The following is a 21,390-nucleotide window of genomic DNA, read 5'->3' as shown; positions in this document are numbered from 1 at the left end:
ACGTAAGCGCAATATATTTGTAGTATTAACTGTGTTCGCAATGATTAAATATTATTATCACTCGTGGGTAATAGTTGTACGGGAATGATGATTGTCTATGGACACTCAATTATGGGTAAGTTATAGTATGGTAGTACAGTATTATTCATTTATTTTTACGACGACCTGTCTAGGCTAGGCTAATCTGATGTTAAGTGATACCTACCCAATTCGAATTGGTTCGGAAATACTTCAGTGGACAGCTGGTTCCACATAGCGGTGGTATTAAGTTAGATTATGAACTATGAAGTATGTTTCGCAGATCTAGTGAATTTATGCAAACACATAATTGTATTGACACACCTTACAGAATATGTGTATATAGAAAGAAGTCCACTTCGACGCCAATACGTAGGTATAAGATAATATATACTTTAGGATCCTTTACAAATATCGACATTATCACAACGAGGGAGCGATAATTTGAATCTCGAGTTAATTATTTAATTAATAGTCTTGATAACCCAATCTATCAATTATAACAGGGTTTGTATACTTATAATGAGGTAGTTGTTGCCCGCGTCTTCTCCCCTTTTCTGTCGAGGTTTTAAAACACATTTATTAAAAAAGGCGTTATGCACTCCCCGTTAGACTACCACCCCATTAGACTACTCCCGGCAGACTTTAAGAGAGAGAGAGAGAGAGAGAGAGTCTTGAATACACATTCTTAGACAGGTAATGTTGGGATAGGAACAATTAATATACTTTATTCACTTGTCTAAGATCCAAATCGTATGTCAGCTTCTTGCCTATAATATTCACCAATAAAATAAAATTGCAGAAATGTGTCAGTATGCCATATTTGGCATAATACACCAAACAATTTTTGGTTTAAATAAAACAACACAGCGCTGAAACTAGTCCTATTCACAATTGTTTAAATTTATGTATACATATTCGCAAATAGTATATAAATATTTTGCGTGGGATTTTAGTCCCGTCAAACTGCGTCGTCGCGTCCCAGACCCCAGTGCGTATAAAAGAAAGGGGTTGGTGTCATCTTGCGTAGTCCGCTGAAGGGGTAGCTCGGCAATAGTGGTGTATAGAAGGTAAGATTTTTCATATTTATCAGCATTTAATTAATAGATCACTAGGATGTGTTATAGAAATTGTGCGGATGAAAATAATTTTATAAATTAAATTTTAATATACATAATATGTACCTACATCAAATATTTACATTTTAATAATGCACGATAATTCTATAATCCAATCTGAAATTGATTTTTAGTGGACATTAAATCGGTTATTATATATTATTTACCATAAATTATTAATAAAACTATTTTGTATAATTTTCCTTTTTAATCATCATATTTTTCTTAGTAATAAGTGTTACTGTGTTTTATGTTTGTGTTAAAATGTGTATCAAGATTTTTTTATTAACTATTAAATATTTGTATAGATAATAATATTGTTAGCTTGTAAGATAGTTTGTAGCGTATCGTAGATACGCACTAAAACGTACATACTATATGGTGTAGTATTTTCTATACGATTTTGATGTATGTGGCAATATAAATACAGGACACTAAGAAAAGAATAAAACAGACGTCACTCAGAACAGACTTTTAAGATGAGTGAGCATGTATTTTTTCCTTTCAGCGTTTCTATAAGAATATAAATTAATGTTTAAAGAACTTTATTTCTCATTACAAAAACAGAAATATTTTATTTACATGAGAAACTTAATATTAATATGTATATATTATATACGAGCGAGATACACGTCGCCATTAGCCGTAACAATTTTAGTCAGCTATGTTCATTCTAACATGCATCTTTAATGCCTTTTTGAATTTGTCAAACACTCCAATATTGGTAATTGGTTAAATAATTGCACACCCTCATACCTAATAGATTTCTTCAAATAATTTGTACGCGGCTTCGGTAAGATAAGCAAACTCGCTCGACGAGTATTGCGTGTCGTTGTGTGTTTGATTTTTTTAAACGACAAGCAACTATGGATAGAGTTATTTAAAATTTTTTTTATCAAAATACAGGTGCTATATACATACAGTTGTTTAATTGTCATAATTTTGGTTTCTTGGTAGATTTTATTAGTCGGTGTTAAAAAATTGTATCTAAATAATGATTTTATTAATTTATTTTGTAGTGTTTGTAAGTTAGAAATTATGTTTTTACATGCCGTACCCCATATTTCAATTAGATATATGAAATGTGGCTTGACTAAACAATTATAAATTAAATGACGTACGGATTGAGGAATACATTTTGATATTGACCAAAATCTGCCTATAAGTGATTTTAGTTTGGTAATTATGTGTGATATATGAAAGTTCCACTTTAAATATGTATCTATTCTAAGACCCAGATATTTTTCCCATTTTTTGTTAGTGATTTCAACGTCTTGAACTTTTAACGGTTGAAACATAGGAATGATTTTATTTTTTGCTCTGAATATTACATAAGATGTTTTTGAGATATTTATGGTTAGCAGATTTTGTTGAAACCAAGAATATAGAGAATTTAGGTCTGACTGAGCTCGAGCAACCATAGTCTGGATATTTATACCGAAATAAAATAAGCAGGTGTCATCAGCGTAGAGAGTGATTTGGCCATGTAAACCGAGCTCGTGAATGTTATTAATATATATTAAAAATAACAGTGGACCCAGTATAGACCCTTGTGGGACGCCGCATGTTACTGGTATTTCTGAGCTTTGAGCATTACCTATTTTGACTATCTGGGTTCTGTTTGATAGATAAGATTTGAATAATTTTAGCGCACAACCTTTTATTCCTATACGATCTAATTTTTTAAGCAATAGATTGTGGCTTACGGTATCAAACGCTTTTTTCAAATCTATAAAGACACCCAGCGCCATTTTTTTAGAGTCAATGTTTTCCTTTATATGACTGATAAGATCGACTGTGACTGATAAAGTGCTGCTTTTTGATCTAAAACCATATTGGCGTTTAAAAATAAAATTGTTAGTTTGTAAGTAAGTATCAAGTCTTGAATAAATAATTTTTTCTAATATTTTTGAAATTGAAGGTAGAATGGATATTGGTCTGTAATTGCCGGGGTCAGTTTTACTGCCTGATTTATAAATAGGAGTAACTTTGGCTTTCTTTAGAGAATCCGGAAATTCACCTTTATGCAGCAGCTTATTAAAGCAGACCGAGAGATATTCAGAGAGATCATTGATAATGCATTTTATGGTTTTAGTATTGATTCCATCTATTCCAGTACTGCAATTTGTGTCTAGTGTTTTTATTATATTTGTTATTTCAAGTGTTGTGCATGGACTGAAGTTAGATAATTCAGCATTAAGACTTTGAGGAAGTGCTAATGTAAAATTAGTGTGAAATTGTGTTGGTATTTCATTAGCTAGTTTCAGCCCTATGGTAGAAAAGTATGTATTAAAAGCTGCACAAATATCGGTTGTTTGAGTTAACTCTTTGGTGTCTATTATAAGTTTTGAAGGTGTGCAATCTTTGTTTAATTTGTTACTAGCCAATTTATTTATTAGACTCCACATTTTTTTTGGGTTATTAGCGTATTTAACAAATTCGTTGGAGAAGTAATTATCTTTAGTTTCCTTTATCTTTCTTTTGACCTCGTCTCTTGCAGTAGTATATTGTGCTTGAACAACTATATTTGTAGGATCTTTTTTCTGTTCAGCCCATAATTGGTTTCTATAATTAATTGCATTAATAGCTTCTCCATTTATCCAATCTTTCTGAGGTGGATTAAGTATCTTTTTCTTCACTTGTTTACATTTCCTTACACAGTCCTTAATGGTCTCTTCTAGTAGAGAATAATCAAGTGTTGCTATATCTAAATTGTAGGTCTTGAATAATTTGTAAAATCTTGAATAATCAATGGCTTCATATTCAGAATATATCAATTGTGGGGCTTTGGATTTTTTTAATTCAATATAAAGTTGCCTATGGTCAGACATTCCAGTCTCAATAAATGCCATATGAAAACAGTCATCTCTTAGATTTGTACATACGTGGTCGATTATTGATTTTCGTGTTTTCGAGTCACGTGTACAATATTTTTTCTGAATTTTGTTTATGATGCTATATCCAGCCTCGTCCATTACATCCATATATTGCTTAGTTTGTTTATCACTCTTTTTCACTAAATCTATATTAAAATCCCCGAAAACTACAGCCCTCTTTCTTTGTACTAGTTGCGATCGAAGATCTTCTAAAAACTTTAGGAAGTTTGTATCTCCAGGATTATATACAAGTCCAATTTCGGTGGCATATCTGTCTAATTTGACCCACAGGTAGTTGTTGCCGTCTTTATATGTTGACTCAGACAAACTATGTCTTATACTGTTATGGACATAAGTTGAGACTCCACCACCTCTAAAATCCGATCTATAATTGAAATAATGAGTGTAGTTTGGTAGATTCATCTCTTGGGCCTGAGTTTCATTAGTGATCCATGTTTCTGTTATGAGTACGATATGAACAGTTTTAGAAATTGTTTTTAAAATGCATTTGAGTTCATCAAATTTGCCTTTCACTCGGATACTCCTAGCATTAAGGTATAAGAACGATAAGCGTGACTTGTGCGGCTGTAGCTGATTATGGTTTTCTAAGACTTCATAGGTATTCGTATCTGTGTTGAGATGTTTGATTGTGTTTGTTACTTCGAGTTTTTTGAAAACATTTTGGTAATAGTGGGTATTCCAGATCTGTATTTAATAGTGATGTCAGTATCTCCCGCAGCCTGACGTCGCACTAGTTCATCGTTTAAATTTTGCAGATATTTTTGCTGAGCTGGAGTTAAGTCTGAATAAATTTTAATGGCTTCTGGAAATTAAGACTTGTTACGTAATAAGAATTTAAATTAATTACTGTTGTTTGTGAAGAAATATAACAATTTAACAAAGATAAAAATGGGTTGTGATTTATAAAAATATAGAACATTCCATAAATGGTGACCCCGACGTGATAGGATGATGCTGGTGTCTTTTCCAAAACTCCCATAAGTTAAACACATTGGGAAAAAAGTACATATACCTACTCCAAAAAGTTCAGTTATTCGATTGTATTATTTATTTATTTATAGCCTTTTATTGAATACAAAATATAAACATAGCAATTGTTTTTGTATTCTATGATAACTTATTCTGTGTGCACACGGGCAAAGGCTTCCCCCATTTTCCTCCATTTTTCCTTATCGTATATCAATCTCGTCCAGGTCTTTCCAGCCATTTCCACAATTTCGTTAGCCCACCTTTTAAATTGCTTGCCTCCATAGTGTTACAATTTTGCTCCATTTATCTGCTCCTCTTATAGTAAGTCCAGCCCATTTCTATTTTAGTCCTTTTTTTATATGTCAATTCGATTGTATAATAAATATTAAAAAAATAGAATAAACAGTATAGTTGTCAAAAATAATAGATATAATAATATTCACTTAATTCTCTGAGCACGTTTAGTAGTGTTTATAAAAGTTTAAATGAAATTAAATATTTTCCTAAAAATCGATCGCGGTCAAATTTCATATGTACATTACACGAAAGAACTTTATTCCTTACAATAAAAAAGGATGTATAGTTAAAAGAGAAACTGCAGTAGCACCGATACTAGGATTCCTTGCGTCACCTAGTCATTTTCGTCCATTAGACGACATATGAATGTTTTAGGCACTTGACGTAATAAAATACTTACAATTAAATATGCTGTTAATATAGAAACACTAGCAGATTATTATTTTAAATAATCTTTTTATACACACCTTCATAAAATTATCTTTGTCCTGAATGATTCATGAAACATAAAATTTCAGCAAGAGTATGTAAGCCCGAAATGTCCAAGTTTGTACGGATAAAAAATACTTGTATTTATGTTAACCACTACACCAAGCAATACGTCTATATTACATTATACAAAAGCATTTCCTGTGATGATTATAATAACAAGTAGCGAGCTCAAAGAAAAAGGGGAAATAACTGTATCGTTATTTTCATTGTTATGTGATACGTCACATTCACACATGTTCACAATATTAAAGGGAATAAGGTTTTCTAGATCACTTCTCGGCTTTAGACATTGCATTCGCTCTATAGTCCGTAGAGCAAAAATTGTTTTCTACTGCGTGACCCACAAACGCCAAATTTGTATACAAAAGTCACGTGACCAAGCCTGAATATGTCATTCCCTTATCATTAACTTCAAGAAACAGATGCAATATCACCCTTTTATATTATTGTATACCCTAAACTAAAAACTAAACTAAATTGCACTAAAGGGTGTGAATATAACACAGAAGTGAACTTCGGAGTTGGGTCACGCCTGTCTTTAAGTATTTTTGTCTATAGTTTATTTAATTTGTATCTAATAATCTAATAAATATATCGTCTATTATATTTGCAAACCTAACGGGTAGCGTTAAGTTTCCAAAGCATTATTGTCTTAAGCTATTTGCAAAATTAAAAAGGGTGTTTCATAATTATAGACAAGAGGGACAATCGAGAAGAAAATGAGGCCTTGGAGGCGTTTCATTATTTGCGTTTTAACACCTGAACGGAATGGAAAATGGCTATCTATATTTAGCTGGAGAATTTTGAAATTAGAATTTTTATTATTTCAAATATATAATGCATATGTGTAGATTAAAATACACAATTGCTTCTCGTAAATAACGTATCAAATATTGTATCTATCTATGCCTCAGTGATTAAGACCTATGACGACGACCAAACAACTCTTTCGGCTTGGATGGCAAAGAATGCTGGTTACCAGTAGTGAAAAATATCGTAAAAATAGTTAAACTTTTGTTGCTTTTTGATGTTTTTATCGAGGAATGAAACATAAATATAGCGCTGCGAACAAAAACGAAAGTACCGCGACTAAATTCGGGGCACAGCTTCTATAAAAATAGTCTGATTTTCATTACATTTTTAAAGTAAACATGTTTATTATTCTAAAAATAGGATGGTAAATTTAGAATGGAAAGCGACCTTTTCTTTGCGTTGCACATCAAGATAATAGAAGAAAAACATTATAGAAAATGCTGTAATGGTGACAATATTTTAAGCATATCTTGGATCAATATCAATATTTTAGGTATATATGGTTAACAGATATTTTTGGGTCCGATACAGTTACGCTAACTTATATATTATACCTATGTTAGAACTTACTTGGTTATTTTATTAATATTTTTTATTAAATATATTATTATTTATATTTAAACATTGATGAATATAAAATTAAAACAAATCTTTCGGTGTTTTGCGAGGAAAGCACCAGAAATATACAGTAAATTTATTTATGTATATGAATATTTTGTTATTTAACAATGTCAATAAGTGGTTAATATGTAAAGGCTTTAAATAGTAGTCTTCCAACTAACAAACCAAATACAAACCAATATTTACGGCAATTCTTAAATGCCTGTTATAAATTTGAACTTTCATTTTATTTCAACAATTGTTTTAAAATAGATTTTGATGTTAAAGTTTCCCAAGGAATTTAGTAACGAACTTATAATGGATACATAGTGTAATGTACTAAAGTTGCTTTACAGTAATTAGTTAAGAACTTCAAATTGATTAAATAAACAGTAGGCAAATACGAATGCGATGCAATTGTATGAAATAATAAATGATCCTGTGAATCTCGTATTACCTACATTTTGTAACAAAACTTAATATTTTTTTTTAAAACAGACCAGACCACCAAGAGGCTATTTTTTTCTAAAAAAATGTCAAATATTTCCCAGCTAGAGACAGTTTTTATTGGAAAATACAATTGTAGTTTAGTGTTTCTTCACATTTTATTTATGTTTTCCTGTTTAAACCTCAACTTCTATAAATAAGTATAATAGCGACAAACGAACATTTTTTTATACAAAATATCGTTAGTTTTCGATTAATATGAGCAAATTGTGTAACTAGTCTATGCGTCGCCGTTAATTGAGTTTTCAATTTGCATGTATAATTAATTCGCAAAGGTTAGTGCAATTTTCAAATTAAAAACACAATATAACTTCTGATGACCGATACGTTTAAACGTACTAATGGGTAGATAGATAAATATATAAAATACATTAATTGACCTTCGGGTGCCATTTACAAACTAAAGCTTTTTATTTGTGATCCTCCATATAAAAAGCACTAGATTGGAATCTGATTTAATTTCAATGTAACATTAGCGACACCTAAGTTCATGTTCATGATAATTTCAAACCATAGTAATGATAGATCAATTTACTTACTATGGGTCAAAGACTAACGACTCAATTATATTTTTTAATGTCCTCTCTGTCTATACATGTTTTGCTCTTTCGCGAATTTTGTAAACGTTTTTGACATTCATAAGCATGCCTTAAGTCGCATGTAAATTGAATAAATAAATTTTGATTTGATTTGATTTGACTATAGAACATTATAGGTAATATATTTTTATTACTTATATTAATTAAATCAAACCTCTTTAACAGATCTATCGGCATATTTATACAATATTCATAAATATGCAGTTACGAGATCTGTTAGATAGATTCGACGTTTCTAGTTTTCAAGTATTTAGTATTTAATTTTTTATATAACATATATAAAATTAAATCCGTACCTATTAGTTAAATCATAATAATAATCCAGTGGCGCTTCAAACCTACAGAATCTTGGCAGTAGATTGCATCCGTTTCTTAGTTTATTTTTATTTCAAAGCATGCCTCGTGCATAGATTTTTGGTTTGCAGACATACCAGTTTCCTCACGATGTTGACCTTTACTGTGCGAGCAAGATGCGCACATAGACAGTAAATCCATTAGTGGTCGGGGATCGAACCTACAACTTCACAGAACTTGGATACATGTATCATATAATATAATATTAAGTTTATGCCATTCTAGTATGCGTTCATAACTAACGATAATACTCTCATTGCAGCTGTCAATATGACGAATATCACTTTCATCCTCATAGCCGGCATACTAACCACAGTTGCATGTCAAACATTCCAATACTCCCGAGGGTGGACCAATGGAAAGCGGGACCATAAGAGAGATCAGACTCTGGACCAGATTCTGACTCCATGCCAGATGCAGAAGTTGAAATATTTATTGCAGGGGAAAGCATTTTCGGATCGGGTATAATTTTTGTGTAGTAATTAGTACTCGTAGACACTAGTATTTTTTATACTCGAGGTGGTCCATATTCCTTGCCTCTTAATATAAGGCTCTATTCTAGTAGTTACTATAAGGCCGCTTAACTTAGGAAGGCTCTGGTGTCGCTGTCATATTACTATCACGCGCTATCAAAACTTTTAAAGTACTAAGTTGATTTGTGCGTGCAATTTAACTAGGCACTTACACCTTGCCAAATGTCATTATCGCCAAATCAGGTGCCAAGTTGATTTGTGCGTATTGTACACTAAGTAGCTGGTAAGAAATGAGCATACCTTCTCCTTTTCGTCTCAGTGCGCTCTCACACAGTAGAAATTTCCTTCTGTCCTGAGTTTTTAAATGAGTATCTACAATTAAATATATAATCTATGGCCTATTCGGTTATTATCAAATAACAGAGGAAAATTAATAGGAGATATTATTTTTAACACTGGCGTTTATAGTATATTACATATATTATGGTTTCGTACAATGTACATGCATAGATACTTATATGAATGAAAAAAATTGATTGATTTGTAAACAATAACGTTTATAGTTAAAAAGTTAATCTTTTTCAACAGTTACTGATACCTTGCGATTATACGGACGAAGACTCTGACCAGAGACAAAGATACCAATCGGATGTCCAGGATTCACTCACCGACTTTCACTGAAGTCCCATGAAAATATGATCTACGCTATGAATTCAAATCAAACCCTGTTTGTATTGATATAAGTTAATATTATTTACTGTTATACCTATATGATATTTAAATATTAAAAATGACTTAAGACAAAGTATACTACCAATTAAATTAAAAATTGCACCTGTGTGTCATGCCTTTACTAAATTTAGCGCAGAATATTAAAATTTAAAAGTATGTATATTGTAAATTTAAAAAAAAATGAAGTATTCTTATATAGATATTGCTTTGATATACTTAATAAAGCAAAATTCAGATCAGCTGATTATTTTACTGATTTAACCAGAAGTCACCGTCATCTAGTTTGAAACACAATTTAATAAGTCTTAGGCCCTGTTTCACAATGTCCGGATAAGTTCCAAATAAGCTATTTATTACTTATTTGGAACTTTTATCTTTCGAATAATTTATGTGTTGCATAGCTATTTGGCACTTTATCCATACATTGTGAAACAGGCCCTAAATCTAATGATACTTCATTCGGCGCGCACAAAGGACTTCGTCAGCATTTCCTCGCTGGGCTTCCCTTGGGTCAACCGGGGGTCTCACCCGGTGTGGTATGACCGCGAGTCCGGTGCGTTACTGCCGTTGTGGGGGGGCTCTCCAGCCCCACCGACACACAACAACGAGTGCTTTGAAAGCAAAGACGCTCCACAGCACCTCCAAGGCCCAGGGCCGCTCCAGGCCCTCCACGACGACCGTTGAGCGGGGTGCGAAACCCCCCGCAAGCCCACGGGCGTAACGGGGAGTAAACGTAAGACAGCAGAGTAGCCTAATGATACTTCACGTACAGCGATAATGCTTATGGGCTGGATAACGCATTGTTAGATTATTTTAAATCAGGAAAAATAGTGTGTATATTACCTAAATAAGAAATTATAAAATAAGCACAAACAAATATAAAACGTGTAAATTATTATATTTAACATGAATAAACTGCTATAATTTTTGAATGTGTTTTTATACTTGACAATAATATAAAACTGGATCAGTAAAAGAAAATGTATGAAATAACTCCCACTAGAATAAGTAAAATCCATTATCCGCAGCGCCATCTATGTATATATATATCCATGATAACACGATGTTCAGAAAGTAATATTGTTTGTGATGAATCTATCATAATTTGACATGGCTCCAGGCTGTATAAGCCGGGGACAACCCAGCCGCGCTCTTCAGGGGAACGGCGTCGGCCCTCAAGGAACCAACACGAGTCCGCAGTCGCCGATGATGTGGGCTCCGGCTCCTACATTGCAATGCGCGTGGCCTCGGGGATAAGGTCACACATCTAAAACACGTACTCAGCTCATAAGACATCGACATCGCCCTAGTCAGCGAGACGCACCTAGCCCCCACATCTAGACTTCGTATGCCGGGCTACGAAGTCTAGCGCCATCACCGCGTCGACGCCCGTGGTTACGCCTACCGTGGCCTGGCGGTCATGATGAGACGTCGGATACCAGACAGGTTGCTGCCAGATGTGGCGGTAACCGAATGCGATGTCCTCGGCGTGGACCTTCAGCTCGCGGGTCGCCGTCGCGGTCTACGCGCCGCCCAACAACCGGATAAATATAGATATCTCTAAAAAGAATAGTAGCTTCCATTATTATATTACTCGTAATAAAGACAAAATTTTCCGTTTCCGGCATCAGAACTGTCAACACCGTAGTGATAAACTCCGAGTAAAATTAAGTGAAATAAAATAGTGAACGTAATTTGTGGCTGCTAGTATCCGTCGATACAGTACTGGGACCTCTGGAAGTGACTAAAAAACAAACAGGGAAGTGTGATCACTGGAATCCACCGTAAATCTACAACCACAATATCAACTATTGTATTGGAGGTTAGAAAACACAAAAACAACAAATTGTTACTCAGTGACACTTGCCGTAAACGTCAAGTAATCTGACATATCAAACAGTGTTGCCATTTGTGAGAAATATTATATAGCTATTACGTTCCGCTACACGTAAACAACAAATATAAGATGGAAGGTCAATTCCAAATATTATTTGAAAAAATTAAATTAGAGATGCATAGTCAAAACGCTGAATTGAAGGAGTCTATAACAAATAGTATTATGGAAAAAATAGATGATAAACTAATCCCTATAATAGAAGAAAATAAGAACCTGAAAACTAAAGTAGAAAAACTAGAAAAAGAAATAGATTATCTTAAGAGGTCTGAGAAAAACAATAATATTATTATATTCGGCTTAGACGAAAACGAAAAATCCTCTTATGAATTAATCTTAAAGCTCAAAGATACCTTCAATCAAGATTTAAATATTAAAACGGAAGAATATGATTTCAACAAAACTTTTCGCTTAGGAAAAATAAAGAAAGAGAGCAACAAACCAAGACCGATACTGTGCTCGTTTACAAGCAACTGGAAAAAGACTGAAATTTTGAAAAATAAAAACAATCTAAAAACTATACACATTGCGGAAGATTACTCAAAGGATGTGTTACAAAAAAGAAAGGAGCTGCAAGCCAAGTTAACTGAAGAGAGACAAAAGGGCAATATAGCATATCTGAAATACGACAAACTTATTGTAAAAGAGAACAACTACAGCCAAGAGAAAAGGAAAAGGGAAATATCCGCTTCACCCTCTTCAGGTAACAATCAACCAAAAAAACAACAAACCGAAAACGCAATGAAGACTAACAGGACAAATGCTTTTGATCTAATGCGATACAGATCCAGCTCCTTATCGAACATGCCTATTACTAATAAAAACCAATAGCAACTCAAGAACGACAAACGGAAACCAAAACCAAACAATAAAACAGCCAACAAAGAAACAAAAAACAACGAACTCCCCCAAGCCGACTGGTCCTCGAGGGGGAAAGCGACCACAACCCTCCAACATATAAAGACAACAACCACCAAAAATTAGTAATTTACATAGCATCCCTCAATGTACACCTTGAGAAAAGAAGAAAATCTAACGGAACTGAATGGAAAAGGTTGGAGGAGGCCTTTGCCGACTGGCAAACAGATCTAGGGAAGATAACAAAACAAATACTACACTAAATTTAAGCATAATATAAATCTTTAGAATTTAATGTTAACTTAACAAATCCATGTACCTAATTGATCTGAATAAAAGGCTATTATTATTATTATTATATTATAATAAAGACAAAATTAGCGCATCAACCACGAGGCTGCATACAACGGATAAGTAATTTCCAAGGCATTGCATACGTTGTTTCAACAAAATCCCAAGTGAGATACAAATAATGTCAATAAATAAATTTAAGGCCCAGGGCCGCTACAAGCCCGCCACAAGTTTTAGAGATGATAAGATATATTATTTTCGCCATCTGTTTTAGCGCCATCTGTGGAACTTGTTTAAAACTATATCAACATTGTAAGTAAGTCTGCTGTCTTCCGCGCTGCACACGTAAGCAACGCTAGTGTTATGTTCTACTCAATACAAGATGTCGTTACATCGTTTATACATTTATTTTATGATAAAACCTAAAGAAGTCTAACACTACTAAATAAATTTATTAGTTGTAAATAAGTGCAAATAAGTCTGAATTAGAATACTTAACATAGGATAAAAACTAATATAGTAAAACCACATAGAATTGACTCAACAGAACAAGGACCATCTCTCTATTTCAATTTCATGGCATGAATATTGGCATGCTTTTCTTTAGAAATGGATTGAAATGCTCATCAAGATTTAAATTAAATGAGAGAGAGAGATAAGTTAAATTGGATTGAGATTGCATATTAATTTTGGGCGTAAAATAATTTACTGTGTTTTTTTTTATAGATGACCAATATGTTGCAACGATAATTATTATAAATACATTTTAATTTTGGTCAGTTTGTGCCGCAGAAATAGGTAAATTCTGAAAGTATATACTCATAAATTTTTTCTAACTAGGTCTATCACAGACAAAGTGTGTACCAGAAACATAGGTAATAGTTGTGTCCATCCATCTCTCAAGACTTTATCACCATCACTTGTTTATGTCATTAATGATATCCGATTTCGATAGAATAAGTATATAAAGGTTTTACCGAACAGAATTTCATAAGCCGCACGATTGACTCGCTTAAACGATGCATGGTTTTTAGGTATTTAATATGCATGTACATTCAATAAATCATACCATATGGTAGATGCAATACACTTAAATAAAAACTTTAATATCAAAACATAAAGTCTATTTTTGGCTAAAACCATGCCATGTCTATGTTTGTTGTAATTTGTGCACCATCTATCATTTGTAACAAGCATCATTACTAGTATATTAAACTTCGATACATAAAATTAACTTTCGATTGCTCAAATTAGTGTTGTGATAACTGTTTATCGATAAGTAATTTAAAGATAGCGTCTCAATCGTTGGATATGCATCCTATTATTCCAGTTTTGCATATATTTTACCGCATTTACCATGGAAAGTATTTATAAAAACTTAGTTGTTAGCGTACTGGGTGTGAACTCGACAGGGTTGGTCCTGGCTTAAGAATTTATCTTTTTTTGAAGGACCCTAAGTAGAATTGGTTCAGAAATATTTTAGTGGGTAGCTGCTCCCACAGTGGTAGGACATTCATATCGTCACAAGTTAACAATTGGCATGGAGAAGTGGATGCAGCTGGCGACATACTATAATGTCGGGAAGCGGATAAGGTTCTGCTGTTGTCTGTGGTGATTGATGGTGATGCCGTATTTTTTCCTAATTAAAATGGACAATTATGTATATGTATTATGTATGGACTATTAATACCGGTGTATTTTCACAAATGTATATGCACATTAGCTTTTGGTAAAAACTTGTATAAGTATATGCTCCTTACGTAGGTAATCGTCATTGATATACAGCCAAAATTACGACAACACCGTTTAGAAAATACCGGTTTTATTAACCAAAATCAAAGGTATCGGCTGAATTTTATGTATTAGATTCCTAATAGTCATCGGCTGTTACAATTATCGGTTTTTACGACCAAATATGAGTAGACGATACGTAGTCGTTATAACAAATTTTTACTGGTATACTATTAGTATAAAAATACAGTCTGGGACTCTTCAGTTATGCAAAAATGCCCAACATCAACTATTGGGGTCTCACACTTTTCTCATATTTTCATCCAACATATGAGTTTATACCTACGTCATAGCCTCATTGGTCCGTGGTTCGAACATTAGAACATTAGAATACATGAGAATAGTATTAGAACTACAAAACCATACTTTTTTTACGAATTTTGTAAATGTTCAAATGAACTAAAGCTGAAAAAAAGACCAGTTCTTGAAAGACCGATAAGCCCTCAGGCAATATCTGTGTCCATGTATCACATAACATCAGATGAGCCTTCTGACCCTAGCCTTTTACGTACCTATAAAAAGCTATCTAAATTTACCTACACCAAAACGCAAACATCAAACGGAATGAATTTTATTCAATATATTTTTAAACCTCCAATATTGTAGAAATTAATATCGTATGTCTGCAAGTTGAATAGGCGATACTCAACTTTATGCGGCCTGACTCAATTAGATATTGCTAGTGAAGGGCTATTTGTAAAATATATCGATAAATACTAATTATTTTATATATTATGATAATATTGGCTTTTTAGTTTAGATAAGTTCTTATACTATTAAACACGTTTCCATTTCAAATAATTAAGGTCTCTGTGTGCCCCTTTTTGGCAAAGGCCTCCTTTCAATCCCGCACTGTAACACTCTCTGCCATGTAACACCTGCTGTTTTTATATGAGCTCTGTGAAATGGCGATGACAGCTGACAGTAGGTCATTGCTGCGACACATATTTTCTAGATATTTATTGTATCATGTTAGGAAAAAATGTGTATTGATGATCCCGGATTCAGTTGTCCTTTGCAATAAATATTGGATGAATCAAGGCATAGAACAAAAGAAGACTAAGATCTTCTTCTCTATAGTACATATAAATCTGTGTTAATCTATTACTAGAATAATTCTTATTTAAACTAAATTATACCTTAATTATCTGTTAAACTGATCGTTTTTCTTTAAAGCTACACACAATTTACAATTTACTTAAGAGTACACAATAACATAGTAGTTATTATTGTATACGTTAATAATTTATAAATATCAGACACCACTACCAAAGGCTATTGAAAATAACACCACTAAACGTTTGTTTTATAATTTTTATCGACACGTTATCTACACTATCTCGTCATTCGATCGCAAGAATGAGATCGCAAGAAATCCGTTGAAGCATGGAACAATCAGATCCCAAACTGACCAATCATAACCCGGGAGGGTGGCAACAACGAGCATCGGACGCTTCTGATTGGCCCAAATTATTCACGAGGTTACAATTTGAAAAAAGAACTCAATTGATTGCCTTTTTTCAACTCTCGTTAAACGAAAAAAGACGAGAGACGAATAAAAATGATTTATTATACGCCAGATAACTTTTTAACTTATTGAACATTAATGACTTCTGATTTTGCGCCTATTTTGAATTCGTCTGACGTTTATTTTTATAAATGCCTTTGCATTTGACGTTCTCAAGAATTAATGACCCACTAAATTGGTTTTTCACTTTTACGCAATGATGATTTATTCTTAAATTACCTCTCTGTTTAGACTCTGTGGTCTAAGTATATAATAAGAGTTCGATGTTTTCCTTGTCTCTCGTTGGAATGTCTCTGCCTTGTTCAGGGGAAAAAGAGGTGCAGTTCTGATCACTAACTCGGTCTTATAAAAAGATTCAAACCAAAGTTTTTTATGGGACAGAAGGCAAAAGAGTTGGCATTTAGTGTTAGTTTTTACGAACGCCTATTGACAAAACGCCAGGAGGTTTGCAAAAGTAAATCTTGAAGGTTGGTTTGGGAATAGTTTAGTAATAGGAATAACAGCTGCTATAAAGTAGGTAGTAGGTACTATACCATCAGTATACGGCATGAACGTTACCATGTTCACCGATAAAGATTCTGAAGTATTATCAGACCCTGTGCATCGTGCCTAATATCCCGTGATCATAATATATTCTTTCCGTTGGAAAAGCCCTTACATTTTATTATCGAGTATAACTTTTTCTGCTAAAGCGACCTGTCAACTGTCCTCGGAACAGAAACTTCAAATGCAATCTTTATATATTCATAAGAATTGAGTAAGAAGGAAGGTGCTGCTCTACCTCCAACCTAAAGAGAGGATTCTCGACAAGCCGAGCCACTATCTTTAGTGAAATACTTCGTTAGCCCGTTTCAGCGTGTGACGTCATCGCAGTGTTAAACACTAATTGTGTGATGTGTCGCTGCAATGATGACGTCATATTTTATTTCTTTCATAATCCTACAACTGACAAGAATTATAAGTTTATATAAATCAATTAAATATATAGCCAAAAAATAAATTCATAGTTAATATACAATACATAAAGGTATACGAAAGAAAAATATATATAATAACAATAAATACAGAAATAAATAACAATAACAAATATTAAATATGTAATAATTAATTCGGCTGTGGTGTGTGATGGTGTGAAAGTAAGTATGTTCGTGAGGTGTACCTATGTGTGGTGAGCTCATAATGCAGCTGATTTAGCTTAGTTCTATGAAACTTCTTAATGCTCGGTTTAAGCATATTCCGCGATTGCTTCAACAACCTTAATAAAGATTGCTTACAGTCAAGGCTTAAATAATGATCTTTGTATGTCTGAGCTATGCGATTCAATCCTGAGTGTAGAAAAATCTAATTCAAAAAAAAAACTACGAGAAGAAACATTCATTAAGTTTAATATATTTTACACTCAAAAGAAGTAATGTGACATGAGAGTACTTTAATTTTTTTAAGCTTGCATCTAGATTATATATCAAATTGTCTTGGTAAAAATTTGACGATTAAAAAATCTTTTACGCGCATAGACAATCCAATATAAAATCACGAAATTGATAACAGGGATAAGGGCGGTTTTCACGGTAAGTTATGAGACATATAAACATATACTTGTTAACAATACGGGCTCACGTCATTCACATTTTATATGAACAAGATAAAACGCAAGCTGAAACTATGTTGGGATGACTTGATTTAATCCTAGGGTCTGTTTTGATAGGACGATTTTAAATCTAATTATTTAGTAATATGTGTTTAGTATTTTGGAATTCAGAATCAGTCCTTTAGTTTTTGAGTATTCCTTATAAATCTTTTCTCTCTATAAATTACAAAGTTATTTGTATTAAGTGATTTCGTTTGTGTTATTATATATAACACGTTGATTTTTGAGCTTGGTTAAAATAAAAATCAGTGCAAAAAATAAGAATAATACTTAATAGAAGTGGTCGGATGCTGGTTCGATTCCCGGCTGTGCACTGGGATTTTCAGTTAATCAGCGCATTGAACATCGCACAGTGGATAGAAAACATATCGAAGAAACCGGTATGCCTAAGACTAAAAAAATCGACGGCGTGGGGTTAATTTTTATTTCAAGCTTAAAAAGTTAAAATTAAAATATCCGTTTCTTTATTCAAATCAAGGACGGGCAAGAACTGGTAAAAAATTCCGACTCTGATGCATTAATTTTGCGCCAAAAACATTTTTTTCCTGCATCCTTATATCTAAAGCCTTATTCTACATATCTCCCGTCCGTGGGCAGCGATACCGATACGATATCGTGACGACTTTATTTCGCGACGACTACGCGATTTATTAGTACAAGCCCGATAAGGAGAGCTCCATATTGTCAAGAGTGAATCTTTGTACGCGATATTAGAACCTATACTATTTCGCGACTGTAGTCTGTACTTCGTGACAATTGACGCTAAAAAACATTACCAGATGTATCTGTCAGTCTACTGCAGTAAGCAGATTCACATTGACTTACCGCTATCCGCTCAGAATAATTTGTTTATTTGTATAAAATATTTGACTTTAGTACTTATATTTGATAAAAAATTTTCTTCTTTCTATTATTTTTAATTCTCAGGAGAAAGGGCTTAATTCTATGTGCTCTGTAATGTTGTTATAGTATCATATTACCTAATTAATTTACCTCTTAATTACCTAGATTTAAGTTTCTATTTAGTTTTAGTTTTTATTGTTTACCAATGTTTTATTTTTTGCTATTATGTAAATAATTTCTAAGTTCTAATATATTTTATGTGCATGTTGCTGTGGCTATGCTGGTATACTGGTAGATATAATTACCCACAGTAAATTTACGAATAAATTTTGTCTCTGTTGTTACACCGTGTGAACAAATGAAGTTTTTTGTTCAATTAACACGAGAGCAGTTGTAGAACTAATATTGGTTTAGTTATAATATATGTATATTACTATTATTACTATTATGTATATTACTATTATTAATATTAATACTTAGCAAAGGTCTGATTGTTTGAGAGTAACTATAGACCTTTTAAAAATTTATGTTAATCAAGTTTTTTTTATGTGTTAGTTCTCATTCTTAAAACACATATACATATATATTATATTTCATTTGAAAAGAGTCTTCTATGTAACTGATGGCCAGAACGGTATAAGTCATGCTATGTTATTGTCGATTCGACTAATCTGTGACCGCTTCGTGTCATGTAGACATAGACATATTATTTATTACAAACAAAACACACACACATAAACACACAACATAGCAGTAATCAAAGATAAAAAAATTAAATAAAAGATATAATCAGAGTTATATTATTTTTTTCCTTTTCCCATTCGATTTGTCTCAAGCATGTATAAGTATATATAATATATACTTATATAATGTATAAGCATGTGACTGACGAATCAATATTTTTCATTATGATTATACAGATTACTCTCAATGTCACGTTTTTTATACTATCACCTTTTTTCTTCTTTTTAAAATATTTAAATGTTTTTATAAACTTTTCTTCTGCAAAGAAGTATGAAATGGTACAATGATTGTTATTAAATATTTAAAACACTGGTATACAAATTGTTCAATATTTATAATAAGAGGGGTCTCAGAACATTAATATGTTTATCACGCTTTCATTTAAATACCTGTGGCTTGTAAGTCCTATAGCACAGTATGGGTGCGAGAAAGTTGCTTTTAAACCCCTAACTTTATAAGAATTCTTCGTTCTCGTAATTGTAACATCATTTAACATAGTGTAATATGTCAAACGTCAAAAGTGTGACCACTATTGATTATTTAATTATTTTCTTAATGCTCACAATTTATGTTAAATTTCGTGAGGGACGAGTTGAACAAACTTCATACAAGTACCTATATATATATATTGTAATGCAAAATGAGACAATATTTGAGCTACTGATCTCGTATATGCCTTGAAAAGTTACATACCAAATTAATCAGTATTGATTGTTAATAATTTTAGATATTCTTAAAAACCGCATGTTTATCACAAAGTATTTGAAAAATATACACAGTAGAGTGCTTGTTTTTATTAATAAAAACAAAAGCTAGGCACGCTCTTTGTGACTTTTTGTATGTCTGTTGAAAATACTTTCGTTCGATCGACTTGCTTTGAAAATCTAACTACCAGGCATAAGTATTTTGATTTTTCGGATCTCATAGTATTCGGAAAGTCTAGTAGATCTCGAGATTACCCCTACACCCTCACTAACCTCTTTTACTGTTAGTATAGATAAGTCGCTACACAAAATCAGATCTAATCCGTAAGTTTCTTCTATTATGTATATTATATTCAAATACACATCTTGTAATATAAATATTGTAAAAAGAAAAAAGAAAAGGTAATTTAAAATATAACGATTATAATTCTACATCTAACATCTTATATTAGTTAATACATGTATATGTATGTAATTCAAAAGATTTTAGTCGATTATGTATGAAAATCGTGTACCAAACTTTCGTACAGCCATACACTGACTATAATAAAGTTTGAAAAGAACATAATATTAAATAGCTTTTAACATTCCACTGTTTATCTTAATGTGTCTCCGAGACATTTATATTTAGTTCGATACGTGTTCAGTGTTTACCTTTTTGCCTCATTATCACTATTTCTCCTTGTGCATTTTGTTTTTGAGGTCCGTACAAGTTTAAAAATGTTAATTTCATGTCCATAGTTTGGTCCTGTATTGTTATTTATTACAACTTGATTCGTGTTCCACATAAATGTGACTATAATAAATGATTTTTCAAATACTTTCTATTTGATAAAAAGTAATCATTTAATGACAATCAAATATTTATATATACCAAACAATAATGTTTAGACTAACCCAATTATTCGCAAAGAAAACACAGTGTCCATGCATGATTTGCACGTTGCATGACTAGCATGACCATGTAAAATACAAAATATAAAATACGAAATATTTAATACATATATACGAATATTTTTTGACGTATAAAAAAATCGTAAGCAAAGTTGTATAATTTCCTTGTTTATTATATGTTATAACTACCGAGACAAAAAGAAGGTTATTATTATGACTTAAGTGCATATGCAATTTTAAGTAGTTATGCAATGTCAAAAAAATTTTTTTTTACAGTATTTAAGTATTTTAGCGTCCAATGTTTGTGTTTATTCGTGTACGTGTGT

At 32.4% G+C, this 21,390-nt stretch overlaps 1 protein-coding gene across 1 annotated transcript; it reads right to left on the bottom strand.

Moving 5' to 3' along the window:
* Positions 1 to 2,910: 2,910 nt before the first annotated feature.
* Positions 2,911 to 5,240, bottom strand: LOC123689536. Its single transcript, XM_045629963.1, has 3 exons — positions 5,168 to 5,240; positions 3,100 to 4,641; positions 2,911 to 2,960 (listed from the first exon to the last, which is right to left on the bottom strand). Exons 1-3 carry the CDS (start codon positions 5,238 to 5,240, stop codon positions 2,911 to 2,913), a joined length of 1,665 nt encoding a protein of 554 aa, XP_045485919.1.
* Positions 5,241 to 21,390: the final 16,150 nt, after the last annotated feature.

The sequence above is a fragment of the Pieris rapae genome, chromosome 11 (assembly GCF_905147795.1).
Source record: "Pieris rapae chromosome 11, ilPieRapa1.1, whole genome shotgun sequence".
In the NCBI taxonomy this organism is placed as follows: Eukaryota; Metazoa; Arthropoda; class Insecta; order Lepidoptera; family Pieridae; genus Pieris; species Pieris rapae.
Note: the sequence above shows the minus strand (reverse complement) of the source record. Positions and strands in the feature narration are given on the sequence as shown.

Excerpts from the sequence above, each read along its gene's own strand:
- LOC123689536 (XM_045629963.1), bottom strand. The coding sequence starts at position 5,240 with ATGGCTGGAAAGACCTGGACGAGATTGATATACGATAAGGAAAAATGG. Across the intron at positions 4,642-5,167 it reads AATGGGGGAAGCCTTTGCCC|ATACGAATACCTATGAAGTC; the intron begins GTGTGCACACAG and ends ATCTCAACACAG. Across the intron at positions 2,961-3,099 it reads TCCTATTTATAAATCAGGCA|ATCAAAAAGCAGCACTTTAT; the intron begins GTAAAACTGACC and ends ATATGGTTTTAG.